The 25,332-nt window shown below is 42.6% G+C and overlaps 1 protein-coding gene across 6 annotated transcripts in view; it reads left to right on the top strand.

Moving 5' to 3' along the window:
- Positions 1-25,332, top strand: part of SETX (senataxin) — an 86,627-nt gene extending 61,295 nt beyond the window's left edge. For 5 of the 6 annotated variants that reach the window (XM_081803821.1, XM_081803819.1, XM_081803822.1 and 2 more), the window contains 11 exons: positions 1,034-1,135; positions 1,324-1,439; positions 3,254-3,325; positions 5,215-5,364; positions 6,626-6,733; positions 9,560-9,747; positions 10,763-10,855; positions 12,405-12,569; positions 16,600-16,698; positions 18,162-18,249; positions 22,122-25,332. In XM_081803821.1, the coding sequence (XP_081659947.1) occupies positions 1,034-1,135; positions 1,324-1,439; positions 3,254-3,325; positions 5,215-5,364; positions 6,626-6,733; positions 9,560-9,747; positions 10,763-10,855; positions 12,405-12,569; positions 16,600-16,698; positions 18,162-18,249; positions 22,122-22,868 (1,928 nt within the window). In that variant the 3' untranslated portion in view covers positions 22,869-25,332. The remainder of the gene's footprint in view (positions 1-1,033; positions 1,136-1,323; positions 1,440-3,253; positions 3,326-5,214; positions 5,365-6,625; positions 6,734-9,559; positions 9,748-10,762; positions 10,856-12,404; positions 12,570-16,599; positions 16,699-18,161; positions 18,250-22,121) is intronic. The other variant, XM_081803823.1, reaches the window with a different exon arrangement.

Raw genomic sequence — 25,332 nt, 5'->3', positions numbered from 1 at the left:
TCAGGCGCCCAAGGAGTCTGTTTTAATTTATGGAGCATTTCTAGGTATTTAGAGGAGGTGAGTTTCCAGGTAATTTCATCCACCTTTCTCGTGGAAACACAAGTAAGTTAGCAGTTTTGAAACCTTTAAGTAAATGTTGGCCAGAGAAGATGGCTTCAAAGTTAGAAGAATGAGCTGAACTAGGAACAAAATATGTTGTAGACTACTGCTTAGTAAGTCATTCATTCATTCAGCATACATTGATTGTGCTTCGGTGCCAGCCACTATCATAGCCAGTGAGTACAACGAAACCCTATTCAGTGGAAGGAGATCGACAGTAAACAAAAAGTATGTGATGTGTCAGATTGTGGTAAGTGCTGATTGCTATAATTTAGCCCTATGATGGAGTGAGAGATTTTTAGATTAAGTAATATATAAAGTATGGTGACTGCAAATAAAGGTGTGGTTAACAGCTAGCCACTTAAATGACATTTACACTGTTTGCAGTTATCTACTCCACAGTTTCAGCACCTTGTGCTCCTTAGATTCTGGAGTAGCAGCATGATATGGAGTAGAGTTTTAAAAACTTTGTTGTGAATATTCCACGAAAGGATTTGATAGTAAAATATGATTCTGTCTTGGAAATTCAAATATGTATTAATATATGAAAGTCTTTACATATCTGATATATCCTGTGGTTAAGAAATCTATCTTATTTCAACTCACCTTTCCCAAATGTATTTTACTATGGAATGTTGTACAGAACATAGTTTGAGAAGTGTTGGTATAATTGAATCTCAACTTTGTAATGTCCTGTTTATGCAGCCTCTGTAGCTTTTATTAGGTAGAAATGGTCAGTACTCACCCTGCAGGGTGGTTGTGAAGAATATCTAATGTGTATGAATCCTCTAGTGTAGTTTCAGGTGTGGAGTTGATTGATAGTTAATGTTGGCTCCCTTCCCTGATTGTTAGTATGCTCGCTTAGAAATAGGTACTATGTGCAGAGATTGGCAGTGTCCTTATTAATCTCTAAGTATGATTTTTTTATCAACAGGGAACTGTGGAGATATAAATTTAGTACGTCTCGGTCCAGAAAAGTCTATTAATAATGAGGTCCTAAAATTCAGTTTGGACAGCCAAGTTAACCACAGAATGAGTAAGTACTCATTAAGGCACATACTAACATTACTTCTGTTTTCTTTTATGTGATAGTTAATGTGTTGGGCATTAAAGGTAATTTGGAGACACTCGAAATAGCCTTGCTTTGAGAACTAGGTTTTCTTCTGATTGCATATGCATATGTGTATATTTGTGAGACTTATCATAGCATTCTTTTTTTTTAAGAAAAAGACTTACCTTCTCATGTTCAGGAGATGCATAGAAGAAAGGAATTTCTAGATCATCAACTTGATGAACTTTCCCGCCAGCGTGCTTTATGCCGAGGAGGAAGGGAAATACAGGTATCTAAACATGTCTTGATGAATATTTTTTAATAGCTGATAAGTACAGAAGCTAGTGATGAGTATTTGATACCAATGTTTTATTATGGAATAGCATAATTGGTGTATAAAGATGTATAAAAAAGCGGTATGCCTTATATTAGGGATTAAAAAACTTTCTAAAAAGGAAAGGTAGTAAGTAATTTAGACTTCGCAGGCCATATGGTCTCTGTTTCAACTACTCAGCTCTGCTGTTGTAGCATAAAAGTAGTGATAGATAACACATAAACAAATGGATGTGGCTGTGTTCCAATAAAACTTTATTTATAAAAACAGATGGTGAGCTGAATTTGGCCCAGGCTGTAGTTTGCTGTTGCCTGCCTTGTATTAAAGCTGTAGTGAATTTATTAGATATCTTTCAGTTGCAAGTTACAGCCAAGTTAGACAAAAAGGGAATTCACTGACTTAGATACCTAGGAACTCTGGGAGTGATTAACTCCAGTGTAGCTGGATCCAGAGGCTCAGATGTCATTTCTCCATCCCTTGATTTTTCTGTGTGTCAGACATTTCTCATCTTGGAGAAGACAAGTGCCAGCATCTCTGGGTACCACCGCTCCAGCTTAGAAAACCCAAGGGAGGGGCGCCTAGGTGGCTCAGTCAGTTAAGCATCCAACTCTTGATTTTGGTTCAAGTCATGATCTCAGGGTTGTGAGATCAAGCCCCGTGTTGGGCTCCATGCTCACCAGGGAGTCTGCTTCTCTACCTCTCCCTCTGCCTCCCCCCTCCACCCCCCCCCAACTGCCCACGCTCTTTCTCTCTCTCTCTCTCAAATAAATAAATAAATTTTAAGAAAGGAAGGAAGGGAGGAAGGCAGGCAGGCAGGAAGGAAACCCATAGGGCGAGAAGGGGCTGCTTTCCCTGCTATCCATGCATCAGTTCCATGGAGGGAGTCTGATTAGTCCCTGGGTGTGCAAGCAGGTCTAATCCCTGTTTTTAAGGGAATGTGAGCCAGTTTACCAGGCCTATGTTATATGACCATCACTGTGGCTAGAGGAATGACTGGGATGTGATTAATAACCTGTTTGAACCACCCAGAAATTAATGGAGGAATGAGCCCCAGGGGTTGAACTGCCCAGCAGACAGAAATAGCACACATGGGACACACTAGACAGAACGGAATCTTGTACAGTGTTAAGCTTTATCAGATTAACGCTTAAGTGAAGCTCAGGGTGCCAGACCATAGAGAAATTGAATAGAGACGTTTATTACGCACAGATCCTGGAGGAAGTACACGTCCCGCCAGGGGCCACACAGGGAGGTCAAGGCAGAATGCAGACCCTGAGGCAGGACCTGGGCGCTCGTCTTTGTTAGGGTCTGTGGATGAGGTGCTTTGGGGGTCCTGGGCTAGGGCCAGATTGGGCAACTCAGCCCAAAAGAGCAGGGCTTAGATAAGCTGCATGGGTGTGCATAAAGCACACAGGCGCTGGAGGCAGGGGAGACTGTGGTCATGAGGGCAGGCCTGTCGGAGCTTCCATTTGCTCAGACTCTGTGGCTGCTCTCTTACCTGGGGCCTTGTTCGCGGGAGGGCTCGTGTCCATGGAGGGTCTCTTCAGGCTGCCTGGCCGGACAGCGTGCACGAGGCAGCAGTACCGTGGGGTAGCGTAGCCGCAGCACAGCCTGGTGTCAGGACTCCTGGGGAAGAGAGAAGGAACTGGGTGAACAGCGAGTCTTGGGCAGATAGATTATAGTGCCACCTGAAAGGCAAGGCAGTCAGCGGGAAAGCATTTTAAAATGGCTCAGTTTAACGTTAATGATTGCACTCTCACTTTTCCCAGAGGCAAGAATTAGATGAAAAAATTGCAAAAGTTTCAAAAGAGAGGCAGGAACTAGCTTCTAAAATTAAAGAGGTAAGTGGTTCACCTGGAGCATTTTCCAGGTTTTTCTCTCTTTCTCTTTATTATGAATTATTTCACACAACTGATGGGCTTTTCTCAATTGCATTTAAATATTATGAAAAGCTTTTTTAAATGTTAAAGTAGAGAAAATGATGCAATTACAGGTACATTTGCTGTTTTTGTTTTAGCCTAATAATTCTTATCGTCATTGAGATTTCTAAGAAAGAGGTGATTATAAAGTATTTTTTCCTTTTCTAGGTCTGGGTAAGTATTAAACTCCATTGTTAGGTGCTCTCCACACCCCCGGCACTGCAAAGTCGATTATGATAACTATCATCAGATGAATCGTTAGTGAAAGTAGATTTGAAGGTGTTTTCCCTGTTAAAAAGAAAATAAAATCCGTGCCCGCCCAAGGACACCAAAAAGAGAAGGGAAAAAAAAAAGGAAAATCAGATGTCTAGATTCAAGTAGCATGACAGTGGCTGGGGATTTGGCAAAAGAGAGTACAAACAAGTCTTTTACAATTCTTGACTGAAAGCATAAACTTCTCCTATTTGTTTTTGATCATAAGAATCCTTCTATAGCGTGTGTAACTTCTTCCCCAGTATTCTCTGGGTATAAAAATATCATCAAGGGGCATCTCGCTGGCTCAGTTGGTGGAGCATGTGACTCTTGATCTCTCGGGGTTGTTGAGTTTGAGCCCCACGTTGGGCACAGAGCTCACTTAAAAATAAAATCTTTAAAAAAAAAAAAATGAACAAGATTTAGATTGATCAAAGCTAGGATGAGCCTGATATATATTCTTGTGACCAGATTGCAGCCCTAATAAACCAGTGGGGGTCAGGGAGAGCAGGTTATAGCAACTGGTGACGTTACTAGTATTTTTAAGCTGAGATTTTTCTCTTGAATGTATTAGCCTTCCCGATATAGCTAAATAAATAACAGTTGAACAATTTAGCTGTTTGTTCATTTAAATAAAAAAATTACGTGGAAAGGTTTCTATTAAAATTGTAAACTGAGCCCAAAATTACTTCCCAAACTTAAGGATGAAGTCTGTTTTTGCATATACTGTGGGTTTTGCTGCTCGTCACCTTGTTCTGTGGGCCATTGAATTAATTGTACTTGGCAGTTTTCCTCAGGTGGCTGAGAGGAGAGGTGTGTGACAGTGCATTCACGTGTGTCCCTGGGAGGGCCACAGTTGCCACCATCTCCCTGAAGCTTCCACACATGCTTGGGAGTCCACGTCTGGGGTTGAACAAATGCGGAGGGATGAACCCCTGTTTAGGAACTGAAATAGGCTCACTGAATCTCTGATAAGAACCCTGGTTTATTGGCTTGAACACTAAATGGGAGGTGCACTGTCTGGCGCCATCACACAATCCATGTGGCAGAGATGGACTGAGGTGGTCTTTCTTACGTGCAAGCAGAATGCTTCTCGTTTTCACAGGCATTGTCGTCGTTGGTACAAGCCTTTGTAAAAGAAAGAACAACATTATATACTTAAAAACTGACAGAAAAATGTATGTTCAAGCTGAGTTCTGACCCTAGTTTAACTCAGATAATTGCTTCACAACTATCTCTACGCATTCTGATACCTGCCCACATACATCTGCTGTAAGAATTGTAATTTGCTTTGACCAAATCAAGCCTGAATAAATTTTTCCTAATGTGCTTAAATCCTGTTCTGAGCTTAGACTGCACTGCAGTGCACAGTGTTCTCTCTGGTGGTTTCTGATTATCTTAAACGTTTCTGCCGTTTTCTAGATTTGAGGTTCCCTCTCAGCGTTCACCAAATATGTTTATCACATAATAAATGGTGGCTGTTTTACAGTAAAAAATAGGCCTACCATAATCAATTTATATACAGCGAAATATTGATGCATCTTTATTTGTTGTCTTAGGTTCAAGGACGCCCACAAAAAACACAGAGCATCATCATCTTAGAGTCTCATGTCATCTGCTGCACATTGAGCACAAGTGGTGGTTTACTGCTTGAGTCTGCTTTTCGTGGGCAAGGGGGTGTCCCCTTCAGTTGTGTCATTGTCGATGAGGTCAGTAGGCGGTCGGCGGTATGACTTGGATGTTGCTGTGAGGGCCGAGTCTTGAGGGAACCATGCTGCTGCTGAGTTAGAGCAGAGTCCTTGTGTAGCTGGTTTTTACCTGCTGTCACATGTGTGTAGTCTCTTATGTTGAAATGTGCTGCTTACGGCCCCCCACGGTTAAAATGGCTTTCCCAGAATTGGGATTATATAGTCTTAAGGATGCCTGACTGTTCCCAACAGATCCTTCCCAAGGAGAATCTCGCTTCTGCTTGGAATAGCTCTGGTTCCCTTTTGAAGCAGTTTTAATATAACTTTGGACAGCTCTGAGCCACAATATTTTCAGCTAATATCCTTTATTCGTAGTTCATTCATTGAGCAAGCATTTGTTGGGTACCTACTGTTGGCCAGAATGTAGAGCCAGAAGACAAAAGACGTGGAAAATGAGATACAGAGGATCAATCCAAGATCCAGTTTCACCAAAACGAAAGAACAGAAACCATGGAAATGTTGAAATAATTGAAGAAAATGTTATTGAAGAGAAGCTTGAGTCTTGCAGATGATGAGGCCTGCGGGGAACAAGGAAGAAAGGGGGTGGCAGGGAGAGGGGGGTCACACAGCCACGCAGTTCCCGTGGGCAAGTGCCCAGAAGGAACAGAGAACATAGGACTGGGGCATTACACGCCTTCCAGCCCGTGGCTGGTTCCCAAGTGGTCATGGTACCCTACTGGTTCCAGCTTCACAATGCACCTGTGGTGGTTCTTCTTAATTGATTGTTTAGAGTGTTTGTTTCTGTTGTTGTTTTATCTTCTAACCAAAAAAAAAAAAAAAATCCTTATTTTTTTTCTCATTTTTCTTATTTTTTATTATTTTAATCACCTGGTGTTCATCACAATAAGTACGTTTCAGAAATCCTTATTTTTGATACTCAGTGCAGAAGGAGAAAGTGTGATACTTTTCTGAATGTTAGAACTTTTATGAATTAGATAAAGTGTACATGGATAAAGGAACAGCAAAGGTGATTTTTTTTTTTTTTTTAAGATTTTATTTATTTATTTGAAAGAGAGAGACACAGCGAGAGAGGGAACACAAGCAGGGGGAGTGGGAGAGGGAGAAGCAGGCTCCCCGCAGAGCAGGGAGCCCGATGCGGGACTCGATCCCAGGACCCTGGGATCATCACCTGAGCCGAAGGCAGTTGCTTAACCGACTGAGCCACCCAGGCGCCCGCAAAGATGATTAAGAACACTTTCTCATTCTGTACTTTCTTCCCAAGGCCGGGCAGTCTTGTGAGGTTGAGACTCTTACTCCACTCATCCATCGTTGTAACAAGCTCATCCTCGTAGGAGATCCTAAACAGCTCCCTCCCACGGTCATTTCTATGGTAAGTTAGTTTCATGTTCATATTGCTTTAAAGTGGAAGGGCCTTTTTTGTTCTTATGTTTGGAGGGGGTCTGTCTTGGATCATCATCTCTTATTTGGAAGGAAAAGTAGGGAATGGCTAAGGAAAGAGAACCACTGTTTGAATTTTAAGAGTAAAAGTCTGTAAAAATGTCCCTTTGTTCCTGATTGTGCTTATGTGCATGTGTGACCCGAGCAGGGCGCGTGCCCGAGACCTGAAGACAAGAACGACCGTGTTCCATGTGCGGCCTGCTCTATCTTGGGGAAGGGCGGTGCACAGCTATTTTAAGGGCTGTATCCAATCCATTTTAGTAACATAAACACCAAAACAATAATAAAAGAAAAATTTTAAGTTTCCTAACCTCCTGATTTATATTTTAAATGTATGCAAATTTGAAAATGTTATCAAGAGTACTTTAAATATACTTAGAGTACATTTCCAGTTTTAGAATTCTGTGTCCTATCATACAAAAAAAAAAAAAAAAAGATACACTGTGCCTCTCTCGTCCTCTGAAAGTGCAGTGTCAGGAAGAGAAAAGGGGCCGTGAGCCCCGCTTGTGGGGAGGACCAACCAGCACCTCGAACGTGGCCCGCCCCTCTCTGCTGTTACCGCACCACAGAGGGCTCCTAGAAATGCACACCAGAATCGGGACTTTTGTAGATGTTTTGGGTAATCTGAATAGGTGTAGACCATGGCTTTGAATTTAATTAATAGTTGTATATTTCACTAATACAAAGATTGTTTGTACAGAGGAGTGGTTGCATAAATAACCCCAGAGAACAGATCATTCCAAAGCATTTCTGTTCAGTTGTGGAATGAAAGCAAGTGGTTTTTGTTGTCATTACTGTGTTTTGACCTCGGAATTATTGAAAATGATAGTGCAGTTCTTTGACATCTGAGCATGTGCATGATCACACTATGGTGTTAGCCTAGAAGCACACCTGAGATCTCTGAGTGAAAACCTGTGTCCGTAGGAAAAGCTGCGGGTGATTCTGTTCATGGAGAATAATGAAGAACCGACTCTGTATTGCATTTCTTTTAAATAACATGGTATCTCGCAAATTTACTGATTTAACTTCTTGAAGGGGCTCAGCATGTAGTGAAAAGGGATTGTTGATGGGCCCCAACTTTACTGCTTACTTTGGTGATTGATAAAAGCAGCAAAAATGAGAAAAATCTGCTTGGGCTTATTATTATTACAGAAATAATATGGGCTTATTGAGAAAAATTTAGAAGATAATTACAAAGTTAATTTTCTCAACATGCTTTTCTATCCACCTGTTTCTAAGAAGAATTACTGGGAACAGTTTAGTGAGTATTTTAACAGATTTTGCTGGGCATTTGTGTGTTCGTTTATTCATTTCTTTCCATCAGTATTCATTGAGTGCCAGCCTAATTCAGGCACTGTTTCAGGTACTGGTGTTAAAACAGTGAAGAAAACAGACAAAAGTCCCTGCCCTTTTGGAGCTTGCATGTAGGGGGTAACAGACGGTACATAAGTCGCTAGGATATGGTATGTCAGGTGGCTATAAGGTTTGTGTGTGGTGGTTGTATGTGTATAGAGTTTGCTTTAAAGGGGGCAGAAGCATTCTGTGCCAAGTTGTCTTTTTTTCCGGTCTGTAAATAGATCAGGAATATCCTTCCATGTCAGAACGTAGAAATCCACATCATTCTGTAGGGTAGACCCAGTCTTTTTCTGCAAGTGGAACTGTTGTTACCTTTTTCTTTTTCAAAATAGGTTTGGCTAACTTGTGAATAGATCAACTTCTGGGGATGTAGATAAAATTGTTGAATGTCTACTACTAATACTTTATTTAGTTACACAGACTTATTTAAAATCACATATAGAAATAACCTATGATTTAGGAAGTAATGCCTTCCCCCCCCCACTACTCTCCTAATTTGTGAAACAGGTTTTTCGAACTTCGCACACACGTCTTCAGCATCACGTGTGAAGATCCCATATCCGTTGTCTTAGTGCATTCTTAAGTGCCCATTTGCTTCTAGATGATTTAAGACACAATACTTCTTGAATATTTGTATGATGTTGACATTGAAAAGTATATCCCACGGCACAGCTACAATAACATTAGAACTATTCTCTTCATTTATCTTTTAGGTCACTAATTTTTCAGGTCTTAACTCATTAATAGGTTTATGAAATCAACTTAGTAATTATTGTCACTTGTCTTTCTCCTCCACTGGAATACAAATTCTGTGGCACTTGATCTAATTCACTTAACAGTCTCAGCACTCCAACTTTTAGGTGCTCTCAGTGTATGTTGGATGGATGAGATTGGTCTTTAAAAGGCTTGTGTACAATGACAACCAATATTTCCATCTGTGAGAGAATACGTTAGATATAATTGTTAAAATCTGTGTTGCAATTCTTTCTTTTATTATTGATTCTTTCAGGTGACCTCTGTTAGCATCAAAATAGCTTTAGTTATGGCCATTACAAGATCACATCTTTTCCTTTTTTTTTCTTTTTTTTAACTAAGTAGGCTCCACACCCAACATGGGGCTTGAACTCACAACCCTGAGATCAAGGGTCGCATGCTCTACCGACTGAGCCAGCCAGGTGCCCCAGATCACATCCTTTTCATAAGCAGTATGTGGGTTTTCTAAATAAACTTTTATAGTCAAGCTACATCATTTTTCAAGGCCTGGAGTCAGAAACATCTTTCTCTGAATCTGTGGTTGTTGGCCATCTTATGCCGCTTACATATTAGAGCTCAGTTGCTGTTTTTACAATAGTGGGAAAAGTATAAACAAATGCTTGGAAATTGTTGTTCTCTCCCTTTCCAGAAAGCACAGGAATATGGCTATGACCAGTCAATGATGGCGCGCTTCTACAAGCTGCTGGAAGACAATGTGGAGCACAATATGATCGGCAGGCTGCCTATTTTACAGCTTACTGTTCAGTACAGGATGCACCCAGACATATGTCTCTTCCCCTCTAATTATGTTTATAACAGAAGCTTGAAAACAAATAGGTGAGTTCCCATTCATTGCTTATATTAGCTTATTTTTATTTGTGGGCTTAGCTGCTTAGGAAGAATAGCTATTTTACTGTGTTCTTAAGTCATCATAAAAAGCATAAATCAGAGGTTTAATCATTTTTTCTAATTACAAAAGCCATGTTGATTTTAGCAAATGCAGATAAAAAAGAAGGGGGGAAGATTGCCCTTATTTATGCTACCCAGAAATAATCACTGGTAACATCTTGGTATACCTATTTCTAGTCCTTACACTATACATATCTTTTTTTACTTTTTTACTTTTTAAATTTTTGAAAAAAAGAATCACACCATACTCAGCATAGTACAGATCTTCTTTGACTTATGATGGAGTTACGTCCCAATAAACGTATCATAAATCAAACCTACCTACCAAACATGGCTTAGCCTGGCCTACTGAAACGTACTCAGAACACTTACATTAGCCTACAGTTAGGCAAAAATCATTAACACAAAGCCTATTTTATAATAAAGTGTTGGATATCTCGTGTAATTTATCAAATACTGTACTGATAGTTACAAACAGAATGGTTGTCAGCGTAGAAGTTGGTTACCCTCATGACTGCGGGGCTAACTGGGAGTAGCTCCTCAGTGCTGCCCAGCGTCTCGTGAGAGGATTGTACTGCGTGTTGCTAGCCCTGGACAAGATCCAAATTCAAAATTCCAAGTACAGTTTCCACCGAAATGTATTGCTTTTGCACCAGAGTTAAGTCAAAAAATTTTAAGTTGAACCATCCAAAGTCGGGGACTGTCTGTATTCTCTGGCTTGCTTTTTTCACTTACTATATTAGGAGTGACTTTTCAGTTGCAGTTATCTTTAATTGCACAGATCACTCTCCCTAGCCTAGAACAGAAATAAAATCTGTTTTTTACCTTTCACTAAAACACATTTTGATAAAATAAGGTATTTCTTATCCTTAGTTCCTTCCCTAACAAAAAAATAGTAATAAAAATAAAATATTTTCTTATAATGGTGGTTGCTTTTTTGTAGACAGACTGAAACCAATCGGTGTTCATCAGACTGGCCATTTCAACCTTACCTGGTGTTTGATGTCGGAGACGGTTCAGAAAGACGGGATAATGAGTATGTTCTCCTCTCTTCAATCCCCAGGGATGGTCCCAGAGCTGTTATTTTTGTTCATATTTACATGGAAAACATTTTCCATACATCTCTTTGCCTAGTGCCAGGGCACAGGCATTTTTCTGGAGCTAGGCTACTAGCTTTTCCTTTATTATCATAAATTACTAATATCTTTCTCTATATGTTTCGGCCTTTTAGTTCTTCTTAATTGTGTAATGGGGATGGTAATCCCTAGCATGGTAAGCACTTGAGTAAATACATGCTAATAAGATCACAGCTGTTGTAAGACAGACATGGCCCCAGTGCATGGATGGCTCTTGTGATCTAAGAGGAGAGACAGACACAACTGGGTAATCGCCAAGGTAATTACTTATTCCAGCTGGGTTAAGCGGTGTGAGGATCAGTATAGATCCATTTGAATTAAGGTAGGAGACAGAGGGTGGACAGTACCTGATGTCTGGGATTGTGTATAAGGGAACGTATTAATGTGGTCTGTGAAGGATTGAAAAGGAGTGGTGACTGCTAAGTAGGAGAAACTTCTAAGGAGTTAGGGCGTCTTGTGAGAAAATAGAGGGGTAGTGGTCTGTAGGCTGTGTTTGTTAGCACAGGTCCTAGCATGGAGTACGGGGAGAGTACACATACCACCTCTGCGTCCCTGAGAGCGCTGTAGAGCACGTGGCGTCCTCAGTAAGGATTAGGTATTAGTTGAGCTACTGAGGTGGGGGGACAGGACACTGAGTGAAGAAGTTAGGGCTACAGAGAAGCAGTTGGCCATAAGCATTGTTGGGGGTGAAGGTCACAGAAGAGTGTTGACCTGAGAGGTGACCGAGGAAAGTAAATTAGACTTCAGTGATGGAAGAGAGAGCTGGCTAATGGGGTTTTCTGTCGAGTAAGTCAGAAGTTAAGATTGTGGGTATTAAAGGCCCTTAAAGTGAGACCGCTAAGGTGGCCTCAGGTGCAGCGCATGTTGCTCCTAGAACAGTAATGAAGGGGTGCGTGTAGTTTGGGAGGTGAGTTGGGAGTGCAGGAAGAGGCCAGTGAGGATGCAGGCCTGCTGCAGGATTCCATGTTGTTCACCTCTGGGGGCTACATCACATTTAGTCTGTGTGGATGGCATCCCCTCGCCGTGTGGTGCCCAGCCAGCGTGGGGAATTAAGAAAGATAATATGATAAAGCATTTTTTTCAGTGTGTGGAAGATAGCAAATTCTTAGTGTTCGCTATTTATTATTCATATCTTCGTTATTATGAATACTTTTGTTCTGACTGTTGCTATCCCTGTTACAACAAATGAAGATATCGGTGAGTAAACTTCAGTTGACTTCAGAGTCTTTTCTTTCTTACAACTTCCTGTTTCACTGGGTGGTTATAGGTCTTCAAGTATGCAATATTAATGGTCATTATAACAGCTTCTTTGAGCCGCTGATGACTGAATAAAGGTGAAACATACCTGCCTGCCCTTCACTGTAACGGAAAACAAAGTAGGACTGAAGCTAGCAGTTGGACTGCTATTAGTTTTGATGTGTTTTGTTTTGTTTTTTTCATCTTATTTAGCTCATATGTAAATGTTCAAGAAATAAAACTGGTAATGGAAATAATTAAACTTATTAAAGACAAAAGAAGGGATGTTACTTTCCGGAACATTGGCATAATAACCCATTACAAGGCTCAGAAGACGATGATTCAGAAGGATTTGGACAAAGAATTTGATAGAAAAGGGTGAGGCATCTATATTTTTACAGATATTTCCAGTTTTTCTGTTGAATTAAAAAGAAGAAAGAGGGGATAAAAGGAAACCTAACTCTAGGAAATGGCCTTAGGCCATGGTAATATAGCAGGAGGAGACTCAAGGCTTCGGTCATGCTGGGTAGGGAACGCTCAGACTCCCGGCCCCGCAGACCAGCCATAGACAGAGTACCTCCTGCTGATCGGGATGTCCTCACCACCATTGGCAGTGGAACCCACTGAGAAACCCTCCAGTCCTCTTCCTTTACTTCTATGACTTGTTGATCTGAATTCTCATTCTAGTAAGATTCACGAAGTAACACTTTCACTTAGAATAAAGTATTTAATCCTTTTCATGCCTTTATGTACAGGGTGAAGATCATGTTTTTGTCTCCTTCTTACCTCAACAATAAAATTAAAGATTAATTATCGGAAATCCATTAATTCAAACATTTCTTAACCTAGGAACACACAAGCTACCAAAATTGGCTCTAGAAAAAAATAAGAAAATTTGAACAGACCTGTAAAAAGTAAAGAGATGGAGTTAGTAATCAAACACTTTCCAACAAAGGAAAACCCAGGACCAGGCTTCACTGGTGAATTCTATCAAACAGTAAGATCAGAATTAATACCAATCCTTCTCAAACTCTTCCAAAACATAGAAGAGGAGGGAAGACTTTCTAACACCTTTTATGAGGCCAAAATTACCTTACCAGAGCCACGGAAAGACATCACAAGAAGAGAGAAACTACAGGCCAGTATCCCTTATGAATATGGATGTAAAAATCCTCAACAAAATAATGGGAACTGAATTCAGCATATTAAAAGGATTATACACCAAGACCATAGTGGAATTATCTCAGGAATGTAAGGTTGGTTCAATATACAAAAATCAACGTGACACAACATATTAATAGAATAATGGGAGAAAACCCACATGATCATCTGAGTAGATACAGAAAGAGCATTTGACTAAATCCAACACCCTTTCAGGATAAAAACATTCAATAGACTAGGAATAGAAAGGAACTTCCTCAACCTAATAAAAGGCATCTATGAAAAACCCACAGCTAACATCATATTTGATGGTGAGACTGAGTGCTGTTCCCCCAGGATCAGGAAGGACGCCTGCCCTCACCACTTCTGTGCAGCACTGTATTAGAGGTTCTGAGCAGGATTATTGAGCAAGAAAAGAAATTAAAGGCATCCATATTATAAAAGAAGTAAAACTATCCTTTTTCATAGTTGGCAGGACCTTATATATCAAAAACCACATAAACCATTCATTCTAATGAGTTCAGCCAACTTGTAGGATGCAAGATCAGTATACAGAAATTAGTTGTATTTGTATACAGCAGCAACTAGCAATCTGAAAAGGAAATTTAAAAAACAATTGTTTATAATGGCATCAAAAAGAACAAAATACTTAGGAACGAATGTAGTAAAGACGTATAAAACTTACACATCAAAAAGTACAAAACGTTGTTGAAGGAAGTTAAAGAATACCAAGATAAATGGAAAGATAGTCTGTGTCCGTGGATTGGAAGACTTCGTGCTGTTAAGGGGGCAGCACTCCCCAGAGTGATTGATCTACAGATTTCAGTGTTGTCTCTAGCAGAATCCAGCTGCCTGTTTGACAGAAACGGACAAGCTTAACCTAAAATTCACGTGGAAATATCTTGAAAAAGAACACTAAATGTTGGAGGGTTCACACTTTACTATTTCCAAACTTACTGCAGAGCTGGTTATCAGAACTGGTACTGTCCTAAGGATAGACATAGAAACCAGTAGAATAGAATTGGGAGTTCAGAAATGAACCCGCTCATTTATGACCAGTTGCTTTTCAACAAGGGTGCCAACGTCATTCAGTGGGGAAATAATAGCCTTTTTATAAATGGTGCTGGGCCAACTAGATCTCCACACGCAAGAGAATGTATTTTTTTTTTTAAATAAGGAGCAAGTGGGAGGGAGGGGCAGAAGGAGAGGGAGAAGGAGAATCTTAAGCAGGCTCCATGCCCAGCACAGAACCAGACACGGGGCTCCCTTCTCACCACCCTGAGATCATGACCTGAGCCAAATCAAGAGTCCGAAGCTTAACTGGCTGAGCTGCCCAGGCACTATGAAAATGAATTTTGACTCTTGTCTCACACCATACAGTATAATGAACTTAAAGTGGATTAGAGCACTGAATCTAAGCGATAAAATTATAAAACTTGAAATAAAGGTATAAATCTGTGTGACTTCAGATTAGACAACAGTTTTTCAGCATGACACCCAAGCACAAGTTACCAAAGTAAAAATAGATAAATTGGGCTTCATAATTAAAAATTTAGAAACCTTTGTGGGTCAGAGTACACCATTTAAAAAGGGAGAAGACAGCCCCCAGAATGGGAAAATATACGGATAGTTCCTGATTTACCATGGTTTGACTTAGAATTTTCCAACTTTATGATGGTGGGAAAGCAGTACACATTCAGTAGAAGCTATACTTCAAATTTTGAATGTGGATCTTTTCCCCAGCTGGTGATGCGCAGCACAATCCTCTCGCGGTGCTGGGCAGCAGTGGGCGCAGCTCACAGGCAGTCCCGCGGCCACTGGCAGCCATCCTGTACCTATCCTAGAGCAGTGGTCAGTAAATTACGTGAGATAGCCAACGCTTTATTATAAAATAGGCTTTGTGTTAGATGACTTTGCCCAACTGTAGGCTAATGTCCGAGGTAGGCCAGGCTAAGCTACAGTGTTCGGTAGGTTAAGTGTAGTAAATTACATTTTCAACTTGGGGTATTTTTAACTTACGATGGGTTTATTGGGATGTAACCCATCCTAAGTCAAGGGAAATCTGTACTTGCAAATCATGTATCTGAATTATATAAAGAACTCACACAACTCAAAAATAAAAAGTTAAATAATCTAATTTTTTTAATGGGCAAAGGATTCAGATAGCATTTCTCAAAAGTAGGTTGTAAACAAATGGTCCACAAGCACATGAAAAGATGTTCCACATCATTTGTCATTAGGGAGATGCAAATCAAAACCACAGTGAGACCCCATGTCACCCATCTAAATGACTCATAAAAAAACAGACAATAACAAGTTTGGGCAAGGATGTTGAGAAATTGGAACCCTTGTGCATTGCTGGTGAGAATGTGAAATGGTAGATCACTGTGGAGAACAGTTTAGCAGTTCCTCAAAAAGTGAAGCATAGGGGCACCTGGGTGACTCTGTCAGTCAAGTGTCCTCTTGATTTCAGCTCGGGCCTGGCCATGATCTCAGGGTCGTGGGATCAAGCTCATGTTGGGCTCCCTGCTGGGCATGGAGCCGGTTTGGGATTCTTTTCTCTCCCCCTCCCACTCCCCCAACATTCACATTTGTGCTTTCTCTCTCTCAAAAAAAGTGAAGCGTAGAATTCCTGTATGACCCAGAAATCTCACTCCTAGATAAATACCTGAAAGAATTGAAAAAATGTTAGCACAAGAGCTCGTAAGTGAATGTTGATAGCAGCATTGTTCATAATGGTCAAAAAGGGAAAACAACCCAGATGTCCCATCAATTGTAAATGGATAAATAAACCATGGCGTATCTGTACAACCAAATATTCAGTCCTAAAAGGAGTGCAGTACCGTTACACGCTACAGCAGGGATGAACCTTGAACATGTTCTAAGTGAAAGAAGCCAAGGAGGAAAGGCCACATATGTTATGGTTCCATTTATAAATAAAATTTCCAGACAGAAAGTAAATTCGTGGTTACCAGGCCTGGAAAGAGGGAAAAATCGAGATTAACTGCTAATAGGCACGAATGAAGGAAATGTTGTGAAAGTACATAGTGGTGATGGTTGTACAACATAGTGAATATACTAAAAACCACAGAATGCTATACTTTAAAGTGGTGAATTTTATGTTACATGAATTATATATTGATAAAAGATACCATGACAAAAGCTGAAAAAATGCTACTGTATAAATATGCATATTTAATAATTATCTTAACGTTTTTCAGTAAACATATTTGTCTTTTGTAAATAGGCCAGCAGAAGTAGATACCGTGGATGGGTTCCAGGGCCGGCAGAAGGATTGCGTTATTGTTACGTGCGTCAGAGCAAATACCATGCAGGGTTCAATTGGGTGAGTGTCACTGGCTTTTTACTTGTCTGTAATCTCGAGTCAGATCTGTTTTTGATCACTGTTGGAGAATATCATTATTTGCAGTATTTTCCTTTATAAAAACTTGTGTCACTTCATGAAAGTTTCCTTTTTCACTTGTAAAGTTGATCCACTGTCACGTCTGCTTCTCTTGGACCTTGTCTATCACCCACGTCCAGGGGCAGTCTGTTCTTTGACCTCCTAAGAGTAACCTAACTCTTGGCTCGGGGGTAGTTTGCAGGGGGCCTGTCCTCTCCACGATCTGTCATAGAGTGGCTTTTCGTCTTCTCTGTGTTTTTGTGCTTTGCTAAGTTTGTAAACCTTAACTCCTGTCAGTTTACTCACTAAAGATGCCAAGGACATTGTAATGAGTGACAGAAAACTCCCCTGAGTCTCAGAGCGCTGAGACTCTTGTGTGGCTGCCTTTTCCTGCTCTTGAGGAGCAGGTGAAATTTACAGATTATAAATGAGTTTCCTTGCTCTTAAAGAAAATAGTAACATGAGTTACCTGTTCCCTGTTTGGAGAGAGTCTGCATGGACAAGTGAAGACATTGGTATCTCTGGGGCATCCTGTGAAGCAGAAAGGCCACCTTCTTCATACAGCAGTTCTGTTATTGCTGAGCTCTCCTCAGATGTGTTGGTACCTTTGTCTGATATGTGTGTGCTTCTCCTCTGGCTCCACAACATTTTACTGATCTCCGATATACTAAGAATAACTGATCTAGTAGCGTGTTTTTAGGATGTTTCTAAAGCTTTAAGGAGGATACTGTTAAGGGGCGCCTGGGTGGCTCAGTCGGTTAGGCATCTGCCTTCAGCTCAGGTCATGATCCCAGGGTCCTGGGATCAAGCCCCACATCGGATCGGGCTCCCTGCTCAGCGGGGAGTCTGCTTCTCCCTCTGCCCCTCCCCCTGCTTGTGCTCTCTCTCTCTCACTGTCAAATAAATAAAATCTTCAAGAAAAAAAAAAAATGACACTGTTAAAATTCCCAGTATCTTTTCCAAGTCCAAATAGGAGATTGACAGACAGATGCATCACTTTCAAGGAAAGCTCCAAGCCTTTTGTTTCCAGGTTTTAATGGGAATTGCTTCTTTGCTGGGGACCCTGTGTTGGGAAGAGGGAGAAAATGATGTACCATTAAAGAAGGAGAAGGATGGGCGCCTGGGTGGCTCAGTTGGTTAAGCAACTGCCTTCGGCTCAGGTCATGATCCTGGAGTCCCTGGATCGAGTCCCTCATTGGGCTCCCTGCTCGGCAGGGAGTCTGCTTCTCCCTCTGACCCTCCCCACTCTCATGTGCTTTTTCTCTCATTCTCTCTCTGTCAATAAATAAATAAATAAAATCTTGAGAAGGAGCACAGGGAAAGCTCTCTGAAGCACTGTCTGTGTGTCACCTGCACTTACGCTAAGTCGTTATGCAGAAGGAAGTAACTTTGTTTTTATTGCTTAGATTTCTGGCAAGTTTGCAGAGACTGAACGTCACCATCACACGAGCCAAGTACAGCCTCTTCATCCTCGGACATTTAAGGACCCTCATGGTAGGTGCATTCTCAGGACCAGAGTGCTCCAAAGTTTGCCCATTGTGACTGATACTCGGTTGAGGTTTTGTTTTTATTTTCCATCAAAATGGAATTGATTGCAGGGTTACAAAATAATGAGCTTCTTCCCCCTGGTTGTCCTGTCCTTCAGCAACTTCTGTCTGGGAACTTTTATAGATGTAAACTGCTAACCCTTTCGCAGTCCAAGGCCCAAGTATCCACAGTATCCATAATGAAAAAAAAATTATGTCTCCATCATAGGACTGTTGAGATCTATAAATCCATCCATACATCTAAGGTGCTAGAACAGTTGTTGGCACTTAGCACGCACTCAGCTACTGTGGCTGTTATTGGCCCAGCTTAACGCCGGCTCGAGGGAGTTTGCAAGAGGAAGCTTGGATCTTCTTTTCTGTTTTGGCATGGGGAGCGTACTGCTCACCCTGTGTCACTTGGGTGGGGGAGGCCGTGTCAGAGCTCCTCTAGGAGACGGGGCGGGTTTACATCCGTGGTAGGCAGAGTGTGGCCTCCGTCGGTGACGTCGGTGATGTCAGCTGGCTAACACAGGTGTTTGCTGCTTGCCCCTTCAGGGGGTCACAACTTCGAATTCTTCTCATTTTTGTGTTTCCCAAAGTCAGTGGTTATGTTAGGAGAGGAGCTAACTCATTAGATTTTTTTCAGTATTTTTCCCATTTTCTGGTTAGTACCACCAGAGGGCATTCAAATACAGTCTTTCCCATTCAGTTCTTCCCTACATCTGTGGTCTTCAACTTCTGTTATTTGTGTGCCCCCTTGAAGGAATTTTTAAAAGCTGCATACCACCTGTTTTTAAGTTGATATTGAAAATTTGTTATGGTAAGTTTAAGTATTGCTTAAGATTTTGCTTTTGAATATATTATAAATATTGGCATTGTAAAATAAAACTATTAAAAATCTTTACATCACTTTTTTTTTTTTTAAGATTTTATTTATTTATTTGAGAGAGAGAATGAGATAGAGCATGAGAGGGGGGAGGGTCAGAGGGAGAAGCAGACTCCCTGCTGAGCAGGGAGCCCGATGCAGGACTCGATCCCGGGACTCCAGGATCATGACCTGAGCCGAAGGCAGTTGCTTAACCATCTGAGCCACCCAGGCGCCCTCTTTACATCACTCTTAAATGAATCCATTGGAACAGATAGCAGTATGATTCTTTCTGCTCTTTGAAATTGAATTTCCACTTGTACTTGTTTGGGATAAAATTCAGGGGGGATATATATTTTTATAATTAAAAGCCTTTCTGTTATCTCATACTGTTACGTTTCTCTGCCACAAAAATTTACATATAAATTGAAAGTTTAAAAAATATTTTTATAACTACCTGGGGAAACTATGTGAAGGATGCACGGAACTTCTCTGTACTTTTTCTGCAACTTCCTATGAATCTGTACTTACCTCAGAAGAAAAGATTTTTTTTTTATTATTTCTTAAAATTTTTTAAAATATTTTTTTATAGAATTGTTTTTCCTGGTACCATTAGGATCTAAGTGTTAAAAAATGATTTCTTATCAGTTGATTAACCTGTTAGAATTATCCTTTTTACACGGTTGAATTTTGGTAATGTTTTAACCTGAAAGGTAAAAAGTGTATTAGAGCTATGTGTCTCCTAGCGACGCCCTGATTGAAGAAGGCTTGCTGGGCACCCCCGGTTTTACTGCCCCCTCTCTGTGGCACCCGGGGATCTGCATGCGCCTTGGCGGTGGCGGTGCACCCCCTGGAGCGCCTGGGCATGGATGAGTGGTGACTGCGGGACGGAGCGGGGCGGGGGAGCCCCTGGAGCACGCGGGGGGGAGCTGGGGTGTCTGCACTCTCGGAAACCAGTGGCACAGAAAGACCAGAATAGGAAAACTGTGGTCCTTGGGGCTTTTTTCCTTTTTTTTTTTTTAATTCTTAGCCCAATTTCCCTTATGGAAACGGAATCGATGGTGAAGGTACTTGGTTTCCTCTGAGAAACCAAGAGTAATAGCTCCTTCTCAAAACTGTTTTTGTGATCCTAGGATCGGATTAAATACCAAGTTGAGGTGCCATAGACTTGGCAAAAATAGCAGCGAGGCCATCTGCTTCACGTCACATCTGTGTTTGAGCCTCAGGGTGAGATGCTCGGGGGCGCTCCAGAGTGAGAAGGAGGTCCAGGCCCTGGGCCCAGTAGTGCTCGCGCGGGCCTGTCTGGTGCATGCCGGCCCTGGGCGCGCGCGTTGTGCATGAGCCTTCAGCCCTCACACAGTCCCAGTTCGTCCAATCCAAGAAGCCATTATGATAGGAATCATTATTTTATGTACTACTATTAAACTGTGACACTATTTTCACGTAGAATTTTTATATTTATTAAAAGAACTCTTTTAGGCTTGTTTCGACAAGACAGACTTCTATCACCCTTGTTCATACATAAAAGAGAAAATACAAAATGGATAGGCTGCGATGTTCCTGGAAGGACTTCACTTTCCGAGTCTAGCACTACAGAATCATTCCCCAGGTCCCACTCCCACATGTCCTTGTTTCTGCCACAGACTGTTCCCTGTGCAGTCAGCGGGTTGGGGACTGCACATTTCCTAAGGGTACCCCACCAGGGTCTCCAGGGTTCTCTTCCAGCTCCCAGTCTCCATTTGCCCAGGCGTTAGTGCTGGTACTGTCTTGTCTCATCAGAAGGTATCTGTGGATAGGTTTTCAGACAAGAGCTGGGATTCAGTCTTTTTTTAAATGGTTTATTAACTGAAAGTCAAGGGGTTGCGGTTGCCTAACCATGAATTCCTCCAGGATTAGGTACTCGGAAACTGCTACCTGGCCAGGAGGTGCCCCAAATTAAGAAATGTTAAATGTGAAATCAATGTGCATTTTAGAATCCATTAAATAAAACATTATGCCCATTTTACAGATGAGGAAATAGGCTCAGAGAGGTTGACTTGACCACGGTCATGCAGCAAGTAAATACTGCTGCCCTCACCCAGTTTTTTGAATAGGGCAGGAGGCCACGTGAGGGCAGCTGTCTCCTCTTTCTTTAGGCTTTGGATTTTCTCCTCTCACGCTCACTCTTCTTTCTAAAGAGGCCCACGTTCTGATGGTTGTAAAGTGGTAGTTTATTGCTGAGGAAAGTCAAACGGGAAGAGAGGAAAGATGCGTGCAGGTGGGGTTTCCTTCTCCTTAGGTTTGCTTTCGTAACTTAAGTTCCTCCAGAAAAGAGACAGACAGTGGGAAAAATCTGTGGAATAGTTGTCTCAGTGGATTAAGACAGTTTAGCCCTTTGGAGTCTGGGAGGCCTTTGGGAATTCAGTGAAGGCTATGAGCCTCTTTCTAGAATAGTCACACCCAAAATTTAGGGCTCTCTGAAACCAAGCCTTCCTGCTCCAGAATGTTAGCCTTTCGAGAGATAGGCAAGACTCTAGATTAAGTGTCCAAGGGAACTTTCTGGGATGACAGAGCTGTTCTGTGCACCATCCAGCACACTAACCACTAGGCACGTGTGGCCCCTGAGCTCTTGAAATGTGGCTGGTGCAGCTGTGGAACAGAACTTTTTATTTTACTTAACTTTAACTAATTGAAATGTAAGTAGCTACTTGTGGCTGTAGACAGCTGGTTTGGTCTGCAGAAGCTCTGCTTCCCACACAGCATGAGCCACAGGGTAAAATGGTGGAAGTTCTTTCTCATAGGCAGTGACTGGTGCTCTTTTCTGGTAATGTGGCTTCATAATTCCGTATTTGAACTTATTTTTCCTTTAATGGATTCTTGAGAATCTGTTCGTGAAGTGCATTTATTATTATTCAGAAACGAAAGCAGAAACTTAATGCTTCCCAAGCGTATGAGTGTTTTGGGGGTGTAATTGTTTTTCCCTTCTCTGTTTCAAGGAAAATCAGCACTGGAATCACCTGATTCAGGATGCACAGAAGCGAGGTGCCATTATCAAGACGTGCGACAAAAACTATAGGCACGACGCAGCGAAGATTCTGAAGCTCAAGCCCGTGCTGCAGAGAAGTCTGACTCACCCTCCTGCCGTAGCCCCAGAGGCGTCCAGACCCCAGGGCGGCTTGCCCAGCAACAAGCTCGACAGTGAATTTGCCAAGACATCTTTCACTTCTTCCCTGTATCACACGTCCCCTGACTCCAAGGAATCTTCTGGTACTGTCACTACAAAGGACCCTGAAAGGCCTCTCCTTCAGGACCGGCTTCGGGACCCACGACTGCTTAGGAGGATGGGCCTAGACCCCGAAGCCAAAGGGGTGTGCCTAAGGGATCCGCAGCCCTTGAGCCCCCAGCATCCCGGAGCGACACCTCCCTCGGGCGAGCCAGGCTTCCCTGGGAGTCACCAGGATCTGGGTAGCGCACAGCAGTCCACTGCCAGAGGAACCGCTCTGAACAACTACAAACCTCACGCGCAGTGTGAACCTTCAGCTGCTGGGACTGATGTCTCCACAAGTAAAAGAAGATGTGACTGGGAAGGAGGGCTCAGCCACAGAAGAGAGACCCGGGCTTTCAGTGAGGGCGACCAGGACAGGTGGAGCCCGGAGAGCCACTACTCGAAGAGGAGCCCTGGCTGGGACAAGAGGGGACTGGAGAAGGAGGACTGCAGCTCAAAGAAAAGAAGGCTTTTATAGTGAAGCCACATGGCACAGACTGTCAACCACAGCATCGTTGCAAACTTAAGATGACCAGCTAGTGGGACTGTCCAGATAAGATCATTTTTTTTCCTTAAAGGAGTTTGTGTGCTGTTGGAAAACATGGAAAATGTATCCTAACACCTGAGCCTCTTGGTCATCTTCCACAGTTTTTTTGTCAGTTGTAAAAGCTTTCAAGGGCCTTTGTGTGTCTGTAATACTGTCCTTGAAGTCGGAGACTTAGAATGTTGAGCTCCTGTCCTTCTGAGATAAGGGGTCAGACTGAGGCGGGTGTTGTAGAAGTTGAAATGTATATTTGTATAGCAAATAACAAAATCGTTTTAAAATGTAATCTGGTAGACCGCTTTTCTTTCCCCTACTTAAAATGTTAGTCATTTTCAGCAGAACAAACTTTATACTTAAAAAACAAAAAGGTGGGAGGAGGAGGGCAGGCCCTTTCAGATGTTGTTCCGGCAAGACCTGTTCAGCATCCCAGGTATTCTGGGAGGCAGGGTTCATGCCGGTGGGTCAGACGACTCTAGTTCTATTTAAGAAAACAAGTGGAGTCTCCTGGGGGAAACTTCAGGCAGCCGAGTCCTGTTCAGTAAAGTTCTGCTGCTGTTGGACGTTTTCAGATGAGGCTCCTTGGTGCAGGATATTGCACTGCTCTGATGAGTCCAGCCTCCTATTTCAGGAAGCACAGGGTTTCTAGCTAAAATTCGTGTTCCCCTTGAAATAGACGAAGATGAAACAGAAGAATAATTCTTGACCTACCATTCAGATGCCCCCAGCATATTGTGAGTGTCCCGTAACTGGTGGGTGACAGGTCCCACAGTTGCCGGGGCTGGAGCAGCGTGGGGACCCCTGTGCGTGAAAGCCGGCAGGTTGCCGGGAGAATCCAACCAGATTGCTCTGGGGGAGCCTGGGGAGCTGCATGTTAGATGTCTACCCAGGGGCCTCGGGTCACCGACCTGGCAGCTTGGGATCCAGGAGGGCCAGCCAGATAGAATACTGTAGGCAGGAAAGAAACACCCTTTCAGAAGAGAAGGCTGAAGGGAAGTGCAGACATTGGAAGTTGAGACCCAGGAGGAGAGTTGACAGGTTTCCTGTGATCTTTGGAGACTGTGTTAACTCCTGAAAAGATGCCACTTTTGTAGGGTCATCTGGTTAGAGGGGGTTGTGCTGTGGTTTGGGGTGCCATGGGGAGGGGATGTTTGAGTACCTGCACCGGGGGGGTGGGGGGGGTCGCTCATTGCAAAGTCCAGTTTTCCAAATTCACAGACATGAGAATATATGGTATCAACAGTTTGCACCTATCAGAACTAGTGGTTTGTAGGGAATGCTGGGCAGCCCGTTGGCTAACTTGGTGAGGGCCTCCCTTTGAAGATTACTGTGCACCGTTTGAAATTTTGCCATCTGCTTTTTAAGCAAAGAGGGCTTCGTGTCAGAAAATTCTACTGAAGCTGGTTATTAAAAGCTTTAAATGTTTGATTGCCAAAAGTTTAGACATTCTGCTTCTTCATTACTCACATCACCCCAGTGGGGGTCTGCTGACGTCGAGCGGACACCCCCGGCCCTCAGGGAGCACACGCTCCAGACCCACGGTCGGCCTGCTCCCTGCGTGCGGGTAGGGCATGGGTCCTCGGCCGGCAGTGTGAGAAGGTGCAGGGCGAGCCCCACCCTGTCCGGGTCAGGGGCTCTGTAAGCTTCCTGCTTGTGCCTTTGGCAAGAAATGGCACTGTTACTTTGAGTTTACTTTCCTTCTACTCTTCTTGAGCAGGTTCTTGGCGGTAGCGGTGTAAAGGGCCTAAACTCTGGAGGCTTAGAAAGCAGGCGTGACAGACACAGTTGGGGGCCAGGAACTTCTCCCTCTGCTGGTGCAGCACGGAGACTAAGAAAGAAGGGTTCCTGTTCCCAGCCGCGGACTTCGCTGCCACGCCCGGACCGTGGGCTTCCGATGAGCATGACGTGTGTTCTCGTACGCCCTGTCCGTCCGCTGGTTGCCCACGCTCCCCATCCGAGCCTGTGTCCTGCCGACCTCTCCCTGCGAACGCAGGCCACCTGACACTGCATTTGAAACTGTTTGTTGTTCCACTTGGTAAAAAAAAGTTGGTATAAAGCATTTCCTATGTGTAAATGGGGCCCTTCTCGATGTGGCTGTCCCAGCAGTGTTGGTGAGTGGGAGTTAATCTTGCAGAGTGAGGAATATGGCTGTTTGCTTCGTCCTTGCCATGGCGCTACAAGAAAGTGGCCTGTCTTCACTGTTCGTTCTTTCAACATGAATATATTCTGCTTAAAAACTTGTTTTGCTTCTCTATATATAATTTTCCTTGGATTTATGTGCATGGTTTATTTGGTTCTATGTTTTCATGTATCACCAGGAGCAAATTTGATAAGTACATGTGAATAACCTCCTGTAAATGGATTTTATAACAAAAATGTACTAAACTATTTTCTAAAATTA

Source organism: Leptonychotes weddellii, chromosome 14, assembly GCF_054177405.1.
Source record: "Leptonychotes weddellii isolate Sample4059 chromosome 14, ASM5417740v2, whole genome shotgun sequence".
Lineage (NCBI taxonomy): Eukaryota > Metazoa > Chordata > Mammalia > Carnivora > Phocidae > Leptonychotes > Leptonychotes weddellii.
This window is presented reverse-complemented; position numbering and strand designations above follow the sequence as displayed.